At 47.6% G+C, this 25,461-nt stretch overlaps 2 protein-coding genes across 2 annotated transcripts; both read right to left on the bottom strand.

The window, feature by feature from the left end:
- Positions 1-236: 236 nt before the first annotated feature.
- Positions 237-1,498, bottom strand: LOC125556521 (uncharacterized). The gene has a single exon (XM_048719239.2). It carries the CDS (start codon positions 1,461-1,463, stop codon positions 759-761), a length of 705 nt encoding a protein of 234 aa, XP_048575196.1. The 5' UTR covers positions 1,464-1,498; the 3' UTR covers positions 237-758.
- An 18,027-nt stretch (positions 1,499-19,525) lies between these two features.
- Positions 19,526-20,254, bottom strand: LOC125556523 (uncharacterized). Its single transcript, XM_048719240.2, has one exon. It carries the CDS (start codon positions 20,181-20,183, stop codon positions 19,596-19,598), a length of 588 nt encoding a protein of 195 aa, XP_048575197.1. The 5' UTR covers positions 20,184-20,254; the 3' UTR covers positions 19,526-19,595.
- Between the last annotated feature and the right edge of the window lie 5,207 nt (positions 20,255-25,461).

The following is a 25,461-nucleotide window of genomic DNA, read 5'->3' on the forward strand; positions in this document are numbered from 1 at the left end:
AAATGGAAGAATGCAGTTCAAAATATTTGGAGGATGAAGTTTTGTGCATCGATTAGGAGCCACCCTCTCAATACCGGGGATTTTTGGGGATTTAAATTTTGAGTATGTTTATGAATGAAGTTTTTGGTCATCGATTAGATCAACTTTTACTACAACATTTAAACAATTAATATCTATATATATCTGTATCTATATCTATATCTATATTTATATCTATACCATCATATAGTGCACGAATAACTTTGAATACCACTGTTGGATTAAGCCGATCTGGCGGTAGTGACGTGGCAAATCGAATTGTTGTTGACTGTTGGATCTTCTCATTACTTCACCATATTATGCCATGTGTACTATCTAGAAGATTCTATGTGTACTATCTAGAAGCCATGTGAACATTTTGCACAAAACTCAAGGCACACTTCTACTATATTCTAGACTCTTCCATACTTGGACCTAAATTCTTTTTATATCCAGACTGTCATTCATTTTTACTTCGTATTTAAGGCTATGTACCTTCATAAATCATACTCCAACTTTGTGGATTGTACATTAGCTTTGAGATTGCCAAAAAAGACACCTAGCCAAAATACGCTCAACTCAATGTATTTTAGATGATTTTTTTTGCATGTTATACTTCATGCATATGCCTCGCAATTCTATTCATGTTATATTTAATACACAGTAACGTCATGTATATCTTTGGTTGTAATTTGATCATCTGAGCTACAGTAGAACTTACTAGTAGTAGTACTGTAGTACTAAACGAACAAGAGAAGCTCGTGTCTTGGAGAAGATGGTGTTTTGTGTGGGCTCACGATCGAGCACTCGCCCCAGCCGTCCTCGGCGGCGTCCACTGCGGCCGTCCTCTTCTTCCCGCGCGCGTTCCCCATCGTCGACACCGGAGCCACCTCCACGAGGAGCCTCGCCGGCACGTGCGCGCAGGCCTCCAGGCGCCGGAGCGCTTCGCCGGGCTCGTGGACGCCATGAGCCGCCACCTCCGACCACAGCGCCGCAGCCATCGCGACACGCAGCGGCACGTGTGGCATGGCCGCGGCTACCTGGGCCCGGATCGCGCGGCTGGCAGCGGTTGCACACCGGTGCGCCGCCCCCGCCTCGAGGCCCATCCGCCTGGCCCAGCCGTCAAGCACCGCCTCGCCCCGCGCGGCGCGCCTCCTAGCCGGCGGCGGCGTCGTCTTCCTGCCGTGCAGCGCCGCCGTCGTCGCGGAGTCAGCCGTGGACACGCAGGAGCTCGACGTCGTAGCAGTCCTGGACATGACGCCCACGCCCTTAGGCGTCGGCGAGACGCGCGTGCGGCGGTGGCGGGACGCGAGGAAGTTGGCGCCGTGCACCTGGGCGTCACACGGCGCGCAGAGGAACGCCGCGTCCGCCTCGCAGTGCACGTCCGCCGCCGCGCCGCACAGCGCGCATGCGCAGCGCTCCCTGGTGCCGTCGCCGGCACACATGCTAGCAAGCTCGCGCCAAACAATCGAGCGTTCTTTCAGCTCCTCCAAGTACGTACGTACGGACCAAGGGAGACGACGGAGGGGGACGACGAGGCAGCGTGGTTTGCTTCCCCTCGTCCGGGCGCGTATTTATAGACGACGGCGGGGGCGTGAGATCTTTTCCGCTCCTCCACGTTGGTGCCCATCCACCAGTCCAAGGAGCAACCACGGCCGCACAAATACTCCGCGGCGCGCCTGCACTTGCACAAGTGGCGGCGGCTGGTCGACGTGAGCCGCGAGTTTGGGGGATGGGGGCTCCATTCCATCGGTGGGATAAGTACGTAGTCATCCTTGGCCACGAAACCTAGACCCGCTCGAACTACGTACCGTACTACGTGTCCGCCGGTCGTTATCCGAGCTCGTTGGTCCGCTCTCTAGTCGACAGAGGAGAACTTGAAAGGACGCGTCTCTCTTGCGAGCAAACGTCCATACTATACTAGAGAACTTTTTGTTTGTAATTACGCAAAACCACCATAGTATTAGATTATCAAAAAAAACCATCATAGTATTAGATTATCAAAAAAAACCATCATAGTATTATGTTTCACGCAAACAACCACCATGGGTATACTTGTCCACTGTTTTGTGCATGTATTATGTCAATCATTTGCCAGTATTCACTACAGCAAAATCATGCGTTTCCGTGTAGCCATGTGTGTAAACCGAGTGCAATATTTCGGGTACTTTGGCTTACATCCCTAGCCGAGTACCGTTAAAAGAACACACAACAAACATGGAGGCTTCGGCTTACAGTACCTTATAAGCCGAGTGCCTACAACATGTATTCAGTTTAAAAAGGGCACTCGGTATGTAAACAAAAAGGCTCTCGGCTTACAGCGAGTTCTCGTAAGGGTATATGCCATGTGTAAACAACGGCGTGGATGATGACGCCGTCAAAGAGCAGTCTATAAGCCGTGTGCCCTGACATACCACTCAGCTTATACAAGTTATCAGCTGTGTGCCCTGACATACCACTCAGCTTATACAAGTTATAAGCCATGTGCCCTAGCATTACACTCGGCTTAGACACGTTACAAGCCGTGTGCCATGACTCTACACACTCGTCTTAAGTTTTACATATTTTTTGCAAATCTATTTTTAATACAAAAAGGTTTCCAGACCATTGCATTTATATTTATTTTTAATATTATTTATGTTTCCTATTTCTCATTCATTTTCTTCCGACTAGATTTCATGGCCCTTATTTTCACTGTCGTCAATTTCCCTATCTTTCTCTTTTACCCCAACTTGCCACTTCAATATTTGATGGCCTTTTTACTCTTTAGACCCCCTAGTTTACCCATATAAAGATCAGATTCAAAGACATAGACCATAGGTTACCCAAGTTATCACAAGATTCCGTCCGGGTCACTTGTGGTGGCAGTTTCCCCCTCTTACCGTCGAATGTTCCTTCGGTGTTATTGCCGTTCCTGAAGCCGGTCACACTCGGGAGCCAGGTATTGAGTATTTAAACATACCACCACAACTATATACATGTGCTAGGACACAATGCAAGTTTTGGTAGGATTCCTACCCTCCCAAGACCCCGGAGCGGCCTAACCCTAACCCGTTTGACCGACAAATCTAGCCCTTTGACCGGCATCAAACGACATTTGACCCATGCACTAGTACAGAACCCCCTCATTGGCGGTCTCCGAATGTGCTCTGTGGCAGCGTTTGAGTGGAACGCCGCTACTATCGCACCGCTGGTAGTCAACAACCAGCAGCGTCCAGGCAAACGCTGCTAAGAGCATCTCTTGCCGTTGAGCCCCCCAGAAGGCATTTTTTTTGCCTCCTGGGGGGCTGCCGGCGAGAACTTTGGCCTGGGGGCGGGAATTTTGCCACTGGTTGCGCCCCTAGGAGGCGAGAAGCGGGAGCCGACGAGGACGAGAGGGTGCTGGTGATCACGTCCCTGTGGCGCGCGCTCGACCTCCGCCAGGACCACATCGCGCGCTTCATGCCCTGGGGCGCGCTCGCCGCCGCCTTCGCGCGCCGCCACGGGGTCGCCTGCTTCGCCTTCGCGGGGTTCCTCATGCTCTGCCTCGCCCGCGCGGCGGGCTCCGTGTCCGATCTCGCGCTCCCGCCGCTCCTCTCCACGCCGGCCGCCGAGCTCGACCGCGTCGCCGCCGACTGCCCGAGACTGCGCCGGCTCGCGCTCCTGCCGCTGCACTCCGCCGCGGACGAGGCGCACCTGCCGAAGCTCATCTCGCAGTGGCGCCTCCTCCAGCGCCTGGAGCTCGAGTCCAAGCCGTCGTCCTTCTCGGCCATCGCCGCGCAGCTCGCGCTGCCGGACGCCCCTGGCCATGTGCTGTGTGTGGTAGGTTTTAAAGGAAAGGGAGATGAGAGAGGAGAGAGAAAAGAGAGAAAGGAGAGGAAAGAGGAGAGAGAGGGGAGAGAGGGGAGAGAGGGGCTGATAGTGGACCTGTGCATGCAAAAGGCAACTGCCGGCGTCCCCAGCTGCCCCCCAGGATCCTGGGTTTGGGTGGGAGCGCCGGCCATACTTTTATCCAAATCCGGCGATAATTAAGATCCTGAGGGCGTGAGTGGATACTTTTTTGGCCGCCGGCGAGGCTAGTGGAGATGCTCTAAGGAGTAGCTCTCCAGTAGTGTTCATAGCTGGACGCGGTTAGCCTGCAACGTGTACTCCTCTCGAACACTGCTAGTTACGCGTCGATGTAGTAGCGTTCGCTGTAGCCACCATCGGGAGCAGAACGGGGTGGCCACCATCGGGAGCACATCGGGCTGGCATGGTACATCCATCCCGCCTCCATCCCGCCTCCATCTTGCCCACCAGCAGCACTGGAGCGTTGGGGAATCACATAGCATGTAGCATCATAAGCCTGCAAAACAGTGAAAAAATTACTATTTTTTGTCCATTGTTTTGTTCATAGTGTAAACATGCAGCTTATTCTTTTTTGAAAAATGTAATATACGTTCGTGTATTCTATCTTACACCGGCACTAGTTCAGAGGGTATCAACTTTTTGAAGAAGCGAGCATCCAACTAACAAAAGATGCACATAACTAATATTCCAAGAATCAAAAGCAACGGTTTTACAATCCAATGCTCATTCCTCTCTCTTTAACAAAGCTAAATCATCGTAATAAGAATTTACGCTTATCCTCAAATGCTGGATATATCCCCTATGAATCTTAAAATTATATAAACCACATGCCCAAATCAGTCGACCACTCATACATACTGTCTCATAGATTACCCCAGTCCAGCAATTGCATATGAAGAAGCGAGCACCATAAATACTGACCAACATAAGCTATCAATTGTTTATACTACAATATGAAATTAATAGATTATCACCTCTTCCTAAATAAACCAACCAAGTCTCACCTATCAGCCAAATTGAAGGAATAAAGATTCAGTTAGTTATATAATTGTATCAGAACTCCAGAATAATTGTACATTATCAACAATCGAACATACCTAGATCTTGGCCGTGAGGTGGATGAGCTCGCACAAATGGGGCTCACCATCTAGGCCGGCCGGCTTCATCCTAGTCCCGCAATACCACGCTAGTAGTGAGAACGGCACCTTGGTACGCAACCACTTTGCTGCCAGAGGACATGCATGGGGACGCAAACAACCACGGGGAAGGAGGAAATATGTAGCGGCTCACCTCATGGTTAGAGGCACACACATAGAGGACTCGGAAGGTGGATGGCGACGAATTGATCATCGGCGGCGGCGGCCGCGGGGAGGAAGGACGGCCTCTGCTCATGTTCTTCGATGAAGAGGAGGTGCGAGAGGGGAAGTGGATTAGAATGGGAGGAAGGGGCGGAGCGGGTGATGGGGTGCAGCAGATGTGCTACTCCAACCTGTCGGATAGGGATGAAACCCTACCGCCGGCTAGAGGTCAAGCCCTACTACCGCGAATGGTCGCGGTATAGGGGGGAATTGCAGTGAGGGGAATGAAATGGATAAAATTCTCTCTCAAAAATACCCCTACAATACTTTGTGAGGGAAATGTTGATTTGTTTGAGTTTTTTTTTACCGAAAATGCTCGTCGGGCCGCAATATAATACACGTCGTCAGCGTATTGCATCCGATCTGGACCGTCCAATCTAGTCCGACTGACGGCCCATATTTACCAAGGCATCATAAAAGGACTCCAAAGATAGTCTGATTCATAAGATAATAACATTGACTTTAGCTATATGCAAGTCGCCTGAATTTTCAGTTTGGGTCAGTCAATTTCCTGGCCGCTGATTCTTGCTCTAAGATTCATGCTACATTTTCATTTCTTCCGGGCTGTTCTATGAGTTTCTTTGGGCTATTTCTTTTGACTGGCCACATATTTTGGGTCAGTCGAATTGCTATCAGGCTGAAGCCCATTACTTGTACCTCCCAGTCGGTCCCTCTTTCCCTTTTTTTTCTTTTGTTTTTATGTGTTTCTCCTTTTGTTTTTCTTTATTAGTAGGTTTTTAGATATTTTTTAGATGTTGGATGAGTATAAATGTAAATAAATAAATACTATGCAATACGAGAAAAAATACACAATTTATGATTGGTGTTTGCATACTACATAAGTGTAACTTTAGTGCAAAGTTGTGTGCAAGTTCCTTTAACTTTTTCATTATCTTTATTCTTAAAGAGTAATACCTATGGTACTAATTCATTGTTTCTAATACAACTTTATTATTCTGTTTTGATTTAATTATTATTTGGTTTATTTCTTCTTTAAGGGCAATACCCATGCCACTAATTCGTTCCTTCTAAGAAAACTTTAGTTTTGTGAAAATTCTACTAATATATGCATATATTTTTAAACACAATTTTGTGTATGTTATCTCCAAATTTTGTCATTGTCTGTTTTAGTTTTTTTAGTTTTCTTTTTTCTTAAAGGGAAATACCGGTGCCACCAATTCATTCTTACAAAAATTCATCATTTAGATTTTGTTTAGGTTTTTATTTTATTTTCTTTCTTCTTAAAGAGTAATACCAATGCCAATAATTCATTTTTTCTTAGAAAACTTCATTATATGGATTTTGTTTCAGTTACTATTTTTATTTTATTTCTTGTTTAAGACCAATATCAATCCCGCTAATTCATTTCTTCTTGTGAAATACATTTCTCTGAAAATTGGGCTATTGTAAGGTTAGTCTTGCACATATAGAAAAGCACAATTTTTGTTAATATTGCGTGCAAATGTTTTCATTGATTGATTTTTAATCATTTGTTTATTCTCAAAGAGTAATATCAATGCCAATAATTGATTCTTTCTATGCGACCAGGAGCAGGAGACCATGCAACATCTTCTTGCTGGTTGTTCGTTCTCGCGGCAGGTATGGCACGAGACCCTATCTTGGCGCCACGCCACTGCCACCCTTCGCAGCCCGGACTGCGAGTTTCGCGAGTGGTTCTCCGCCTCCATACATGACTCTCCGACCGCCCTTCGTCGAGGGCTTGCCACCATCATCATCCTCACTACCTGGAGACTCTGGAAGTACCGCAATGACTGCATGTTCAACGCTGCCAGCCCCTCTGTCGCCAGACTCTCTGACTGCATCAAAGAAGACGCCCGCGCTTGGGTGCGCGCCGGGGCCAAGGGGCTTGGCCAACTGATTGACGAGACATAGTGTGTTCTTCCCGGGTCGCACGGCCCCCATAGCCGCGCCCTTGTTTTTCTCATTCACACCATCTCTTTTGCGCATGTGCTCACGAGATCACTCCTGTAACAATCACTTTCTTTTCCCCCTATCAATACAATGATATGCAAGTCTTTTGCGCATTCACAATTTTTTTGATCTGTTTTAGTTTTTCTTTCATTTGAGCGTTGCAGGGAATCACAATTGTATTCATAACTGAAACTGCATGCACTTGAGCGTTGCAGGGAATCACATAGCATGTGGTGTCATAACCCTGCAAAACAGTGGGAAATTTTCCTTAACGATGCCTATATAGCATATATAATTTATTTTTTTGCATTGAAGTCAACACTGGTTTATTATTCGTGAAAATTTATATACTAGCTAGTGCAAAAGAAAGTCACGTTTATTCTAGAAAAAAACTTCTGAGCTATTCTAACTTTGTTTGTATTTTCCCCCTTATATAGGGTGTATATACAACCCGGAATCAAGGGGTATTTCCCCTGTGATGCATCTCTACCGTGAACTCTTTGTCATCGGGGCCATGAAATGCATGAAACCAAAACCCCAAATAACTTTTTTGGGAAAACAAGAACAAAAATGTGGCCCCAACCAAACTGAAGCGACACTACATTGTAGTATTATTCAGTTTATTAAGTTGAGCCGCCGCTTGGTGGGAGATTCAAATGCAGCCGCCCATCTTCAATACAAGTATAGTACAACAGACTACAACTCGATCGTCTTTTACGGCTTCGCACCAGCTCGAGCGTCTAGCCGACGTGGATTTAGTGAGCGCAAGTTCATTCAGTAGGTATAGTTGGAACGCAACACGCGATCGAGATCTTTTCCGCTCCTCCACGCACGCACCTGACCCGACCGTGACTCCAACGCAACGCAACCGCGGCCACTCGAAACTCCACGGCGCTTGCACAAGCTGGCGGCTGCGGTCGACCGGAGCTTTGCTACACGTACGGACAGATGACAACGGGCTTTTACGGGGAAGCTTATCTGGGACAATTTGATTGAAAGAAAGAATGATGAGGGGCCCACACCCCTTGAAAATCGGGGGGAAGATTAGTTAACAAAGAGACCCCGTAATAGTCCGTTGATTTAGAATTTTCGGGTCGACCGTCGTGAGCCGCGAGTTTGTACTTTGGAGGGGAGGGGGAAGATGCGGCGACGATAGAGGCGTCCTTGGCCACGAAACCTCGTCCCACTCCAACTGCCCGGCGCCCACGCCGACGCACCGTTTTAACTCAGTTGACCGAGGAAAAAAATACCTTCTCCGTCGGGTCGACCTTTATCCATACAGTGACGGTATTTAATTATGAAAGTTGGCTAAGTAGCTGACTCTGTTAGTCCTTTTTTTAAGATAAAGGAGCATAAGCCTTTTTTTTTATTACTATTTCCTCCGCTTAATATCCAAACATCTATTCCAGGCAAAGTTTTTGGCTTGAGATTTACCCACTTGGTTGAAAGTGACTCTTGGTTAGGTTTGAATCTGGCACGTGTATTATTTTGGTACCTGGATGTGTACAAATGAGTGGTGTGTCTAGGTTTTCATTTCAAATTTTTTGAACGTGTGTGTAGGTTGATTTGGTTGGTTTACTATTTTCCATTGTGTGTGGGTTGGTTTTTGTGGTGAAGTTCGTCTCCTGACAGTCCTTTTTGCTTCGAGGCTTCTTCGGTGTTCTGATTGGTCGCTGTCGATCTTTGCCGCTGTTGGCCCGGGTCGCTTTCTGGCTTCAGATGCTTCTTTGGTTTTGTGATTGGTCGCTGTCGATCTCTGCCGCTGTTGGTTCCTGTCGCTATCGTTGCATGCGTGGCGCTGCTGGTTCGGTTGTTGTTTCCTGTTTGTTCCGGTGCAGTCCACGTACAATCGTTTTCACCGCTTCGACCGTTGTATGTAGGCGCCCTGCTTTGTCGACGGTGCGCTTACATGAACTAATCTCTCCGCGTGTCTCTATGGAAGGCTCGCGTGAAATAGCATGGCATGCGCCCTCCACCGCTTATGCGGCGCGTGGCCAAGCCACCGCTGTACGGGCTTATAAAAGGCTCACGCGTTCTTTCGAGCTCACAACACCCATCATCCTTCCTGACAATGCCCACGGCCGGTGCATCACCGGAGCCCCCACTGCCGGGCATCATCTCCATTCGGCGGCCCCTCCCCCCTTCTCTCCTCCGTCGCTGCAGCTTCATATGTTTTGGACGCGCCCCCTCCTCCCAGCCAGGCCCAGGCACTACAACCATGATGCGGCGGCCGGATGGAGCCGATATGGCGTGGCGGCGGCTTCACAACGGCAACTTCACCCATCGGTTCCCACTAGCACAATCAGGTTGGTCTGCTCGCGAGCACACCCTCGATGTCGGCCACCTGCAGCAACTCAAAGGCTGAGGGCATCTTCCGGGTTGCGGGGCAGCCCTGCTCCAGCGGCCTCAACCTGCAGTTCTGGCCGACTGGGTAGGCCGTCGGTGCAGTTGGCCCGGTCTCAGAGAAAGACCCATCTCGACGTGGAACAAGCAGCACCCCGCGCAGGCGGCGACTCTCGGCCAAGATCCCGGTGGTGGAGCGGTGTCGCGGCATGCGAGGCCATCCAGTGAGCGACCTCCGGCACATGACGCGCGGCACAACGACGCCCTCCGACGTGGCTGACCGTGGCCATGGTCCTACAGGCGCGCGCTACGTGGGGGCAACGACCTCCCGGCGCGGTTCCCTCCGGGCGTCGTGTGGCGCTCGATCGCGACTCCATTGTCAGTGCTCCCCTGTGGCGGTAGCCAGCCGCTCTTCACGTGGTTCTAGCAGTCTGCATAGTGTTGGTTTCTAGCGTCGTGCCTTCCTTGGCGAGTGGCGGGCACGTCCGGGCGATCCTCTCCCTCCTGGTCAACCAAGGCGTGTCAGTACAGCGTCTGCGTTTGCGCCGTCGCGTCCATATGTATGCTCTATTTCACGCAGTCGAGGCATCGCACTCTCAGCCGTGACCTTCCCTGGCGAGGAGACGCCATGTTCGCGCCGTCGCTTCACTCCCGGTCGACCAAGGCACACGGCGACGACGTCCGCCTCTGCACCGGCTGTGTGCAATGCGCATGCCAACGGTCTGCGATGCCGAGGGATGCCTCCGTGTGCTCCTGCGTCGGTTGCTGCCATAGTGCCATGGTCCCTGTGCTCAGACTGAGATGCATCGAAGCGGCGCCGGCCTGGGCGCCATCACGGGACGGGGAGCACCGCCGCGTGCTGCCGACCCGAGGGCAGCCCTTCGTGCTGCCGCCGTGGTGCCGCAGGCTGCTTCAGTACAGGACCGTGTCGCTGACACATGTGTTTGCCATCGGCGGCGGCCAGGGCGAGCGCGCGTGGGAGGAGCGCGGGCTGCCGAGGCGTTTGTACTTTTACGGGCTCCTGAGTATCTGTACTTTTACGGGCTTGAAGCTATGTACCACTTGATTTTATCTTGTTGAATAAAGTTAGTCTGCTGCATGGCAACCACGTATTCTATTAGTTTACATAGAGTTGTGATTGGCCAGCGTTTGTATGCACTAGCAAAAGCTGATGTGACTACCTGCATGTGAGGTAAATACATCGTTGATGCTTGAACTTGCCAGGAATGTGCACTTTAATGCCTGAACTTGCAAAATACATTGAACTGCTTCTCTAACTTGGCATAAACATGCATATACGGTTTAAATTCGTTTCTACATGTCCATGACGATCGCGCCATCATGACATGGGCAGGATGTGTGGCCTGGGTTTTCTGGAGAACCCTCTAGAATACTTTTTCCTTGCAAAGATAAATTATAAAAAATATATTAATAATTAAAAATGCATACGGGGTTCAAGACAGCAACCTGACACGCGCAAGTGAGTGTGGCTAGCCAGTAGGCCGGCTCAAATTTAGCGTCATAAAAGGATTCATACTGTATACATATATAAAGCTGAACAACATAAATTTAAAAATTTATTCCAGCAATATAGCCCTGTTTATTTGAACCTACAACCAGGGGCTATAGAGCCGACGCACATACCACTCCAACTGACGACATCGAATGATAAAAATGATAAATTTAGGTTTATAACATAACAAGCCCCTCTCACTAAATTAGACCATGGCGTGGCTCAGTTTTTTTATTTCAAAATTTTGTAAAAAATACGTAAAGTATAATCATTTGTTACAAACAATAGACATATATTTAAAACAAATTACATTAAAAATTTCATATAATTTCATAAAATACCAATGCAATAATTTAACAAAAATACACATAATAAAATTATGAATTAAGATTATATCTTATAATTTGAAAAAAAAGTTTGCCTTTTAATAAAATATTATATTGGTTTTACAAATGTTCATATATGTAAATAAATTCTCATATAATTTTAAAGTTTCCACATTCGAAATAAAATAGTCACGTAGTATATAAATGTGTTAAATGCTTTAAGTAAAAACTGTGTGTTTTCTAAAAAAAATACAAGCCTAGTGCGCCCTTAGATTGCGGATCCTCATATGAATAATACTTGAATCATATAAACATGTTTATCATTCATAAATATTTTCAATTGAATGAGCATGTCTTAAAATAACATGTGATATTTTAATGACATGAAGATTTTTGCATTCTTTTGAAATTATGTTTGTTAGACAGTCATATAGATTACTTGTACTTTTGATACATGAGAACTCATTGGTTGGAATGGCATCTGTACCTGGTCTATAAGCTTTGGTCGGATGTTCGAGTCATATAGTTGGTACTATTTTTGCTGGTTCATTAAATTTCTTTTATTTATACTTCACAAAAAATTCCTTTATTTATGTTGTTCCGCCTAGTTTATAAAGGTTATGAATCATCATGAAGCAGCAAATGTGAAGTGGTCTATTGGCTAGCCCAGCATGCACTTGACTAGTAGGTCGCCCTTTCTAACCACCACGGCGCTAGTTTTTATTATTTTATAATTATAGTATGAAAAATAATTGTAGCGCAAGGTTATGAATCATCATGAAGCAAAAAATTTGTCAGTTTTTCTGTAAGGGCCTTATTGTACGAAAAATAATTTTGGAGGGGTTTTTGCAAAAGAAAAAAAAACAGGCCACACACCCTTGTCTCCATTGTCCAGTCATTGACAACGGTGCCATGCCATGTTGGCACGCCTCATCAGCGTCGCGGACGTATACAAACGTCATTTGAACCGTATATGCACGTCCATGCCAAGTTATGGAATCAGTTCAATGTATTTTACAAGTTCAGGCACTAAACTGCACATCCATGGCAAGTTCAAGCATCACTGGTGTATTTACCTCCCTGCATGTGCATCTCCAAGGCTTTCAAGGGGTACGTACTGTATCAGGTTTTTCCAGTTGTGATCGGCCTGGCTCATAGTTTATGTGTATATGAGTATATGGCTGATGCGTGCTAAGGCACACTTTTAGTTAGTTTTATATCCTCATGAAGGGCAGTCGGGGACAATAGATAGAGGTTAGTTTATCTAATTCAAAAGTGATATATTTCCAACATTGTTTAATGATGTCAAGATGTCCGCATGTTAACGCAATCGTATTGAGTTAGCCAGGATACTAGTCAGTTAGTATAGCTAGTCTGTTAGTATCTCCTATAGCTTATCTAGCACGAGATAGAGTTGTTCCTATCCGGCCAATGTTTATCCGACCAATGTTTGTTGTAACAAACTCTGCATCATGTATATCTCCTGACTATGAATACAAGACCAGCCTGAGGCAATTACTCACGGCAAATTAAAAATCATTTCTTCCAACTTGGTATCAGAGCAGTAAGATCCAATCTCGCCCATCATGGCTGGCTCCACCGCTGCTCCCATCTCGAACACTTCCGGCGCCCTTTCCACCATCAACGCCGGCACCCTTGCCGCCGGGTCCTCCTCTTCCGCTCCGATCTCCGTCACCACTCTTGGCAACCTCATCACGCTTCGCCTCACGCGGGACAACTTCCTGTTGTGGAAGACTCAAGCCGTCCCCGCCCTTGCCTCGACCGGTTTGTTCGGCTACGTCGTGGGCACCGAGAAAGCGCCGCCGCAGACCCTCACACAGGGCACCGGCGATGCAGCTGTCGAGGTCGCCAACCCGGAGTTCCTTAGCTGGTACCAGAAGGACCAGCTCGTCATGATCGCGCTCCTCGGCTCCATGACCGAGGACATCCTTGGGCAAATGACCCAACTCACCACTTCCGCTCAGGTCTGGACTACCTTGCATGATTTGTTTGCCTCACAGAATCGTGCACGCATCATGCAGCTGCGTTATCAACTCTCCAATCTGAAGAAAAATGACCTCACTGCCTCGGAGTACTACCGCAAGATGCGGGGCTTTGCTGACGCCATGGCCTCCATCGGCAAGCCGCTCCAAGACGACGAGGTGCTCGGCTACATACTCGCCGGACTGGGTCCCGAGTTCGAGCCTCTGGTCGCGTCGATTACGACGCGTGGCGACCCCATTAGCCTCAGCAGCTTCTACACCTTCTTCCTCAGCGCTGAGCTTCGCCTCGAGCAACAAGCTTCGTCCGACAACATCCACCCATCCGCCAACGCTGCTGCACGCAACTCTGATGGTCACCGCGGCGGTCAAGGCGGCCAAGGCGCACGCGGTGGACAAGGCGATCAGGGCGTACGTGGTCGTGGAGGCCGCGGCCGCGGCAATGGCCGGAGTAACCTGAAGTGTCAGGTCTGCTCCAAATTCGGCCACGACGCTCTCCACTGCCGCAACCGCTTCAACCACGCCTTCCAGCCGGAGGAGCAGCGTGAGCGCTCCGGCAACGTCGCCAGCACCGGCTCTGGCTCCTACTCCGTTGACATGGACTGGTATGCAGATACCGGCGCCACCGACCACCTGACAAGCGACCTTGATCGTCTCAGCCTCCATCAGCGCTATGATGGCAAGGACAAGGTGCACGTAGCCAACGGAGCAGGTATGTCTATTGCATATGTTGGTCAATCCACTATACCCGGCTCATGCAAAAATCTTCATCTACGTAATGTTCTGCATGTTCCACACGTCAACAAACATCTCCTATCTGTGCACAAACTTGTTTCTGATAATGATGCCATTGCTGAATTTCACCCTCATGTGTTTCGTCTTAAGGACCGAGCAACGAAGGCGGTTCTTCTTCAAAGTAGATGCCGCAATGGTCTCTACCCGGTGCCAAGCTACAAGCAGTCGTCCCTCGTGTCCGGTCCTCGAGCTCTCTCCAGTGTCAGGCTATCTTCAGATTTGTGGCATACAAGATTAGGTCATCCGTCCAAAAACGTCGTTGATTCAGTTCTTAGGATAAATAAATTTGCTTGTGCACCCTCTACCAATTCTAGTGTTTGTGATGCATGTCAACGTGCAAAAGTTCATCAGCTACCCTTTCGAGATTCTACTCATGTCACTCATGCTCCTCTTGAAATTATTCATTCGGATGTATGGGGTCCTGCTATTACCTCTGTGGGTGGTTTCAAATATTATGTGAGTTTTTTGGATGATTATAGCCGTTTTACATGGATCTATCTCCTTAAGCGTAAATCCGATGTTGAACAAGCCTTCTACACTTTTCAAAAACATGTTGAACGCATGCTCGATGCTAAAATTAAAACTGTACAAACGGATTGGGGTGGCGAGTATCGCCGTCTCTCTCGCTTCTTCCAAAAGGAAGGCATTGCGCACCGGGTCTCCTGCCCTCACACCTCCCAACAAAATGGCATCGCTGAACGGAAACATCGCCATATCGTTGAAACAGGCATCGCCCTTCTCGCTCACTCCTCGCTTCCGGTTCGTTTTTGGGATGAGGCTTTTCTCACAGCTTGCTATCTTATCAATCGCATGCCCACTCGGGTTCTCCAAAACTCCACACCAGTTTCCTGTCTTTTTGGTGACAAACCCGATTATACCTTTCTTCGCGCTTTTGGTTGTGCCTGTTGGCCAAACCTACTCCCCTACAATAATCGCAAGCTAGAATTCCGCTCTCAGTAATGTGTTTTCTTGGGATATAGTTCCATGCACAAAGGTTACAAATGCTTGGATCGCTCAAGCGGTCGAATTTATATTTCACGTGATGTCATATTTGATGAGCATGTGTTCCCGTTCTCCACTAGTTTGCCAGCGGAAAATTCCTCCTCCATACTCTCCACACCGCCTACTCTTTTTCCTATCACAGAGCCGGCTCTAATGGATGATCGCATGCGCAATTATGACACGACTTTGCTATCTGATGCTACGTGCAGTTCGTCTTTGTCTCCTGCAGGTGCTGCTGGATTGGCCTCCAGCGACTCTACGTCGGCATGCACGCCAGGTCACTCCCATGTAGATGGGATTTCTCAGCAGCCGCATGAGCCCACGTCTCCATCGACTCCCACTGGGCCGGATGCCCCGGTCTCGCTCGTGTCACCGGCTGGCCCTTCCGCTGCTGACGGGGCGGGCAGTGCGGCAAGCGACTCCGCATCCAGCTCGGCACGTGGGCCGCTATTCGTCGACCCGCCGTCTCCATCGACCGCCCAGGCCGTCCCCGACGTCGCGCCCGCGAGTGTGCCACATCCGATGACGACCAGGCTCAAGGACAACATCGTCAAAAAGCTGGTGCCAAGCGACGGCACTGTTCGCTATGATCCACGTCGGCGGGCGTTTCATGCCGAACCACGCTCCTATCGTCAGGCACTTGTCGATGATCACTGGCGTCCAGCCATGGAGTCTGAATTCTCGGTTCTTCAGCAAAACAAGACATGGACACTTGTTCCTCGTCCTCCTGGGAAGAACATCATTAGCTGTAAATGGGTTTTCAAGGTCAAGCACAAAGCTGATGGTTCCCTGGATAAGTTCAAGGCACGTCTCGTTCCTCGCGGCTTCACTCAGCAGTATGGGATCGACTACTCGGAAACATTCTCTCCGGTAGTCAAACCAGCCACAGTGCGTCTTGTGCTCTCTCTTGCCGTCTCTCGTGGCTGGCATCTCCGGCAGGTGGACATCAGCAATGCTTTTCTCCATGGAATTCTCGCTAAGGAAGCATATATGCAGCAGCCACCGGGTTTCCAAGATCCCTCTTGTCCAGATTATGTTTGCAAGCTCCATAAAGAGCTTTACGGTCTGAAGCAGTCGCCTCGGGCATGGTATGCTCGTCTCAGTGAGCGTCTTCAGCAGCTCGGTTTTGTTCCCTCGGTTGCCGACACCTCGCTGTTTATCTTTGCCCAAGACAGTGTCACCATCTACATGCTTGTTTATGTTGATGACATCGTCATTGCGAGCTCTTCCTCTTCGGCTATGACGCATTTGCTACGCCAATTATCAGCTACTTTTCCTGTCAAAGATCTTGGTTCTCTCCATTATTTCCTTGGCATTGAGGTGCTTCCCAATTCCGGGGGAATTATTCTTACACAACAGAAGTATGCTCTTGATTTGTTGCAACGTACAGATATGGCGAATTGCAAAGCAGTCTCAACGCCCATGTGCACTCATGAGAAGCTCACACGGGATTCAGGTCATGGACTTAGTGAAGATGGAGCTTTCAGATATCGTAGTACAATTGGAGCTCTTCAATATCTGACCTTGACACGGCCTGATCTGTCTTTTGCCGTAAACAAGGTTTGTCAGTACTTGTCAAGACCAACTGATGCTCACTGGGAGGCCGTGAAACGGATCTTGCGGTACGTGCGAGGATCACTGTCCACTGGTTTAACCCTTCGGCGATCACCTTCCACTCTTCTGAGTGTCTTTACTGATGCCGATTGGGCGGGCTGCAGCGATGACAGGAGGTCTACGAGTGGGTTTGCGGTTTTCTTTGGACCCAACCTTGTATCATGGAGTGCACGGAAGCAGCCAACAGTGTCCCGTTCATCCACTGAAGCTGAGTACAAGGCGTTGGCGAATGGGACTGCCGAAGCTACTTGGCTACTGTCATTGCTAAGAGAGCTGCGAGTTCCTCAGCCCCGAGCTCCTGTGCTGTGGTGTGACAATCTCGGTGCTACGTATTTGACGGCCAATCCAGTATTTCATGCTCGCACTAAGCACATTGAAGTTGATTTTCACTTTGTAAGAGAGAAGGTCGCCATGGGAGCACTTGATGTTCGGTTCGTCTCAACAGCAGACCAAGTGGCGGACGCTTTCACCAAACCTCTCACGAAGATCATGCTCAATCGATTACGAACCAATCTGAACCTTCATATAGGTTAAGATTGCGGGGGAATGTTAACGCAATCGTATTGAGTTAGCCAGGATACTAGTCAGTTAGTATAGCTAGTCTGTTAGTATCTCCTATAGCTTATCTAGCACGAGATAGAGTTGTTCCTATCCGGCCAATGTTTGTTGTAACAAACTCTGCACCATGTATATCTCCTGACTATAAATACAAGACCAGCCTGAGGCAATTACTTACGGCAAATCAAAAATCATTTCTTCCAACTCCGCAAATTTGAAAGTTGGAACACCTTGGCTGATAGAGAAAAAGATGAGCTCAAATGTTGTTCCTTTGTTATCAAACTCATTCGATGCCAGCCAGGTAGAATTGTGACCTAATGATGCTATAGCACCTGCAAATGGGGGTGCAGGAGTTCATAATTTGTGGGACTACACCTCGGGATAGGAGATTTTGCTTTGTGTATTCTAGAAAGTGATTTTGCCGGAGAAGGAATGGTTATGTCAACATTTCAAAAGATGATTCAAATCCTAAAAGCGGAGCTACTTCTGTGGTGGTTCTTGCTTTAGCTACTGGCGGGGAAGATGATTCTAAAACTGGTGCTCCATTGAAATATGTCATGTTTGTGTCTCCCACTTAAATATATTTACAAGTTAATTTCGGAATCCTGCGGTGTTTGGGTTCCGAGTACTTTGGTTCACCTGAGCATGGTTCGTTGATCACCTTATGACATGCAGTACGTCTGAACATAAAATGATGTCCAAACTAGCAATCAATCAAACAGTTGAAAAATGAATACATGAGTCTTCCTTTTATCATGTGTGAATTTCAACACAAAGTATAGACAAAACTCTGTATCATCTTATCGCTGGTACAAATCCAGTGGGCGGTCGAACAAGGACACTGTGAATTACCAAAGAATCAAATATATATCATGCAATATCACTATGTACCCCATTTATCTATAATGCACCGACTCCTTTCATTCAATAAAGTTTTTCTTGCTGGAATATTTCAGCATCCGTACGAACATAATTTTTTGACATAAACCATAACATAAAAAAAAGTTAACACACAAAAACTGAATAATAAATAAAATAATTAAAATATACAATTTGATATCAAGGGCTAGGATATACATTGGACCAAAAGATTTGCTTGGATTTTATAAAGTGTTGTCTAAATTTAAGAAGTATCCATTTTGATTAACAGTGTTGACAATGCTAAGTATTAGTTTATTATTTGGTATATTTTCTTTTCGTTCTTGATAGCAATCAACATGACACTATTTGAATTACTATTTTAACAAATGTAACTTTCATATGAAATCTTACATGAAACATGCCAGGAACATCATTATGTAACATCAAAAAATAATAGAATATATGGGAGGGCAAAGAGGGAAAATATGCTTGAATGAGAAATTTTGCTTCTGTTTCAACTCACTTTTCTGTTTATTGATAGAGCAAATGTGGTCAATTCTAAACTAAATGCATATCATATTGATGCCTCTTTTATTTGTTCATAATCATTGTTGGATACACTGCTTCTAAGCACCCATAGGTCGCTTGAAACAATTTGTAAAGGTTCTCTATCATTTTATCACATGTGCCCAATCCCACGGGGGGATTCACAAGAAGGATATAAGCTACAAATAGTTGTAATGTGTCCAGTGTTGCTAGGAAAAATTGCCAATGTGTAATTTCCATCTTGCAAGATGTAGCACTCATGCTGATAATAAATATATCCTTTGTAAATTGTTCATGTGCATGTCTTGTTTTTTTTGTGACTACAAACATATGCTCATGTGAATGAGCATATGTTTGTAGTCACAAAAAAGCAAGGCATGCACATAACGTATCGACGGGGCGCGGCGTGCCGCTGCGCGGGTATTGCTAGTGAATAACCATTTGCTACCAATGGGAGAATTGCTTCTTATTTCCAATTTAGATAATTGGATTTGCACCAAAGGAAACCATAAATTCCATATACCATAGAAATCTAGGAGGATGTTTCTTTTTCCGAAAATGCGGCTATGCTAGAATTGTTTTTTTTTTTGAAACGGAGGCAAAAGTTTTGCCTCATCGATTAATTAAGAAGAAGAAAAGATATAGCACTTTTTATTGTCGTACATATAGGCTGACGAATGCTATCTTTTGGAAGAAGAATTTTGCAACAAGCCGGTCACTTTGCTCTTCTATTTGGGTTACATCTAACCAACATCAATACTCCATCAGCGACAAAAAGAAGAAGAAGAAGAAGAAGAAGAAGAAGAAGAAGAAGAAGAAGAAGAAGCGGAAAACAACAAGATTTGATCAACCTCTGCTTAGCTTATTTACAGCAAAAAATATGCTAAGCGAACGAGTCATGTCATGTCTTGGAGAAGATGTGTCTGGTCTTGTCTCGTGTGTGGGGTGGTGAGCACTCGCCCCAGCCCTCCGCGGCCGTCCGCTTCTTAGCGCGGCCGCGCACCATGCACGACTCCACCGCCAGGAGGAGCCTCGCCGGCACGCGCGCGCAGGCCTCCAGGCGCCGGAGCGCGTCGCCGGGCTCCTGGACGCCGCCGTGAGCTGCCACCTCCCACCACAGCACGGCCGCCATCGCGACGCGCAGCGGCACGCGTGGCGGCCCCGCGGCGACCTGGGCCCGGAGCGTGCGGCCGGCCGCCGTGGCATGTCGTCGCGCCGCCACCGCCTCGAGGCCCATTCGCCTGGCCCAGCCCTCGAGCACCGCGTTGCCCCGCGCGCGGCTCCTCTGGCCCTTGGTCGCGGACTCGGCCGTGGACGTCCGGGACAGCGCGTCCTCGGGGCCGGGAGGTGAGGAGACGCGCGTGCGGCGGTGGCGGAACGCGAGGAAGTTGGCGCCGTGCACCTCGGCGTCGCACGCCGCGTCGGCCTCGCAGCGCACGTCCGCTCCCGCGCCGCACAGCTCGCAGCGCGCCCTCGCGGTAGTACACATCCACGCGCCCTCGGCCGGCGGCGAGCGAGCGAGGCGGCAGCGTGCCGTGCTTCCCCTCGTCGCAGCGCGTATTTAAAGGCGACGGAGGAAGCCCATGGCCCGTGGGGTCGGCTTTGTACTCCGTGGATGCAATGCAAACGGCCGGAGGCGAGAGCGACGTTGGGCGGTGTGGCGAGGGCCACTCGCGCGCGCGACTCCCACGTACCCGTCCATGACCGATGACTCCGACCACCAACCACGGCCATGCATGTGCGGCGCGGCTGCGGTGGAACGTCGTGAGCCGCGAGTTGGAGGGGGGCTCCATCGGTGGGATGCGCCGACGCGAGGACGGATGGGATGGCTAGACTAGAGTGATCCTTTGGCCACGAAACCGCTTCCCTCTCGGACTAGGACGTACTCCTACTACACAAGCCGGTCGCTATCTGAGTGAGCTCCATCCTCTCCAACCAGCCACGTGGTTGCTTTAGTTAACGGGCCATATCAAGTTTGAGTTTCCTAGACTTGTTGTAACGGGAAGTATTATATATTAGTATCATGTCTATGAAAATATGCTATGTCATTGGCATACTTTTGGAAAAAATATAATATCATGCGTATGATACTAGTGTATGATACTACATTCATACTGCATGCTATCATATGTTGATAGTATTATATCGGACTATATTTACTACCTCATGACACAAGGTAGCATATCATTTAATATGATAAGGTATTGTGATATAATACTCAAACATCTCTTTCTTCTTTAATTCTATGCCACCTCATCAGTATTGCTTAGTTGGCAGGCATGATACTAACTACTCCCTCCTTTCCGGTTTATAAGGCTCAATTCAAAAATCTCACCAGCCAAGGTAGATGATGAGTGGTGGAATATTTTTTGTAGTTTGCAAAAGCACCTAATTAATGTTCTTGTTTTCCTTAAAAAATTATGTTTACGAATGCATTAATTGCAATGCATGCATGCATAAAGTGCATGCATTGGTCAGTTTTCTCTTACTTGCATGCAATGATTTAATGCACCTTGAAGTCTGAACATGTGATGGGGAACAACCAAATTGAGCCTTATAAAATGGAAAAACTAAAATTTTGAGATAAACCCTATAAACCGGAAAGGAGGGAGTATGATACTCACATTACGACTATCCTTATCTTAACAAAAATATCTTAAAAAGTAGGGGAGCGTCTGTATAACATGGCGTTGAAGGAGTCGGAGAAGATGGCTCCGAAGAAGTCTCAGGCGGCGCACAGTGTCACACGTCTCACGACGGAGCAGAGTCGCGCCGCCCGATGCCATGTTAGTTATGTTCTTGTGGATTAGATTAACAGTTTTGCTATGACTGAGACTTTGTTATATCTCAATCGATGCTTATCTTTTTTTATTTTGCATGGAGATTCGTAAAAAAATTATTTTTAGTTTTTTCTTTTCTTCTTACATACTATATCACTTGGCTGCGACTTAATTAAGTTTTAGTCAGCTGAGACCTAGCCACACCTTTGGATTAATAAAAAAAGTGTTAATATTTTCAGCATTAATTCGCTTCTCTTCTGTCTCTTAGATCACAAGGTCTCACATTAACCACGGGCAATTAATACATCATTAGGAGGTTAGAATAACTAAAATACTTGCAAACAACCATCTTGCAAGGATAGTCATGTCCGAAGCACAAAATGTGAAAGTATCATACATGTTAACTAGGCAATTTTGATGATGTGTCATAGAACTAAATAAAAAAAGAGAGGATTAAGTATCATATCATGATACCGTATCATAATAAATAGTACTACTGTACTACTATGTGTCTTGCATCGGCATAAATAATTCAGGGTTATCTATAAGATAGTACCTCCGTCCTGGCTTATTCGCCCCATTCGTATTTTGTGTAAAATTTTGATCATAGATCTAACTAACAAAATATTAGTGTATGTCACTAATTATATCGTTAGATTCGTATCCCAACATAGTTTCCAATGACATTATTTTTTACGATATGAATTAACATTTTGTTAGTTAAAATCTAAGGTCAAACTTTGGAACAAAATACAAAGAGGACTGATAAACCAGGATGGGGGTAGTACTAATGTTTGATACTCCACTTACTTATACAAGGCTATGGAATATATATTTTGCATATATACAAGGCCATCAACAGTAATCGAGGTAAAATTAATGATATTTTCTCGTACTTGCATGCATGTAGTCATAATGACAGTCGCTACTTCCTCCACTCGGTTTCCTTGCATGCATGCCGCGTGTTAATGATCTCAGTAAACGAAAAGAAAAGCCGACTTACAAGGCAGGCATTAAATTTTACATTGATATCCGTAACTGAGTTTGTGACATTGTATATAAAAATAAAGGGAGTACTATGCATTACGGAGGTACTAATATCATACACTAGCATCAGATGCATAGTACTAACTTATGATGCTACCCATTACGACCAGCCTAAATTAACTACCGTCATTGTTGCCCGCTAATGTCGTACGCGAGGAAGCATCACCATGTTAAACGGGTCACGCCAGTAGTTCATGGAAACATTTGCACCCTAGATTTAGGCTTAGTATAAAATGATACTACAGTATAATTTTGTTAGAAGTTCTCTTAGCGTCCATGGGCGGCAAATATTACGTTGACTGCAGAGCTTGCACCGTTCTGTTGGGCGTTTTTGTGGATGACCAAACTTGCCTTTTTTTTCATAGCAATGCATCAATTTTCTCTTGTTGCAACGCACTGACATAGCAGTACACCAGTAGTAGAAGATATACTAAACAAATAATCAAAGCTCCTCTGACGCGTAGTCGATCGAGTCCTCCTCAGCGTCCACTGCGGCCATCCTTACTTGGCGCGCGCCCGATTGCCACCGCCACCACCACAATGAAACTTGCAGGCATGTGTGCCCAGGCTGCCAGGCGTTGGAGTGCATGGCCGGGCTCGTGGACGCTGCCGTGAGCCGCCACCTCCCTCCACAACGCGGCTGCCATTGGGACACGCAGTGGCAATCGCGGCGCGTCAGCGAACTTGACCTAGAGCGTGCGGAAGGCTGCGGCGGCACGCAGGCGCGTGGCCCCTGCGTCCAGGCCTACCCGCCTGGCCAAAAGCTGGAGCACGGTCCTGCAGCAGTCGCAGACGTCGTTGGGTGGCGGGACACGCGTGCGGCCGGTTGTGGCCACACGTAGGCACGTAGCCCAGGGGTCGAGACCCATTGCCCTGGTCGTAACCTCCGCGCGGACATCGTTGAGCGGCGGGAGACGCATGCGGCCGACTGCGGCGGCATGTAGGCACGCAGCCCAGGGGTTGAGGCCCATCGCCCTGGTCGTAACCTCCACGCGGACGTGGTTGGGCAGCGGGATATGCGTGCGGCTGGCTGTGGCGGCATGTAACAGCGCGCTACCCAAGGGTCCAAGTCCATCGCCCTGGTCGTAACCTCCGCGTGGACGTACCCGGGCATGGGCGGGACACGCGTGAGGCGGTGGCGGGACGCGAGGGAGCTGTTGTAGTGCGCCTCGGCATGGCACGGCGTGCAGAAGAACGCCGCGTCGGCATGGCAGTACACGTCTGCCCTCGCGCCGCGCAACGTGCATGTCACGCCCAATATGCGACTTTATTCTAAAGAAACTCGAAGGTCCCACCAAGGATAGAAGCGCATATTGGAGACGCTTTTGCAAGGTGGACATCATTACATCGTACCATTACATAATAGTTGGGGGTACATATAAAGGCAACAAATGCCACATGAATACATCGAACATCATACATCAGAACAACATCCGACTATGGATGAAACACAAACAGAAACTCAAACGACATTCATCCTGCTTTGAACCTATCCCAAGATCGACGAAGAAGAAGAACTACTTCAACACAAGCAAACATCGCTCACACGTCAGATCATCGCATAACTTGTACCTACAACTGCTGTTGTAGTAATCCGTGAGCCACGAGGACTCGGCAATCCCATTACCATGGATAACAAAACTAGCAGAGCTTAATGGGTATGGAAAGGATAAGTGGTGAGGTTGCAGCAAGCGACTAAGCATTGTATGGTGGCTATCTTACGAGTACAAAAGTAAGATGAGAAACTACACAAACGGTCGCAAACTAGTAATGATCAATAAGTGATCCTGAACTACTTACGTTCAAACATAACCCCACCGTGTTCTCGACTCACTCGAAAAGAGACCGTCACGGTTACGCACGCGGTTAGTGTATTTTATTTGAGTTTACTTCAAGTTCACTACAACCGGATATTAACAAATTCCCATCTATCACATAACCGCAGGCACGGCTCTCAAAACTTTAAACCCTGTAGGGGTGTCCCAACTTAGCCAATGACAAGCTCATGATCCGCGGAGACAATCCTCCATCGCGGGACCCTTCGATCAGACTCGGAATCACGGTGCACAAGATATTTCTACAATGGTAAAACAAGTCCAGCAAGACCTCCCGGCGTGCCGACACCCTGATAGTAGCCGCGTGTATCTCGTCTCAGACCACGTCCGGATGAACACTACGAACGGCAACCAAATACCCCGGGTGAAGGGGGCGGCACCGCAAGTGGCTCTGTTTGGGACCAACACCATCAGCACTGGCCCCCCAGTATTAGGTTGAATAACGAACCTCAGGTAGCGCTAACTCCCTATGCGTCAAATTTATTATCATGTTTAATTATTATGTTGGGCAAATGGTAAAAACCAAAATTGGGCCTTGCTGGAATAGTTTTATTCAAAGCGAACTGTCAAGAGGGGCCCATAAACCATCATCGTGTTATGGACACAAAATCAAGGAACATAACACCGGTATGACGGAAACTAAGGCGGCAAGAGTGGAACAAAACACCAGGCAAAAGGTCAAGCCTTCCACCCTTTACCAAGTATATAGATGCATTAATTAAATAAGAGATATTGTGATATCCCATGATATCCATGTCCCAACATGGAACAACCTGCAACTGCACCTACAACTAGCAATGCTATAAGAGGGGCTGAGCAAAACGGTAACATAGCCAAACAACGGTTTGCTAGGAAGGGTGAAAAGGTTAGAGGCTGTCATGGCAATTTGGGAGGCTTGATAAACAAGTGGTAGGTAGCGTGACATAGCGATAGCATCGAGACAACTAGCATAGCAAAGATAGTAGTGAGATCCAAGGTGACGGTCATCTTGCCAGAAATCCCGCTAGGAAGAAGAACGAGTCCATGAAGAAGACGATCCCACGTAGTCGAACGAATCCTCACAATCGCAACGAAACAGGAACTATCGTGAAGGAGCACAACCAGA

This window comes from Triticum urartu, chromosome 5A, assembly GCF_056163025.1.
Source record: "Triticum urartu cultivar PI428250 chromosome 5A, HENAU_Tu73, whole genome shotgun sequence".
NCBI lineage: Eukaryota > Viridiplantae > Streptophyta > Magnoliopsida > Poales > Poaceae > Triticum > Triticum urartu.

What these genes read in the sequence shown, in the direction of transcription:
- LOC125556523 (XM_048719240.2), bottom strand. Translation starts at nt 20,183, where the DNA reads ATGTGTACTACCGCGAGGGCGCGCTGCGAGCTGTGCGGCGCGGGAGCG.
- LOC125556521 (XM_048719239.2), bottom strand. Translation starts at nt 1,463, where the DNA reads ATGTGTGCCGGCGACGGCACCAGGGAGCGCTGCGCATGCGCGCTGTGC.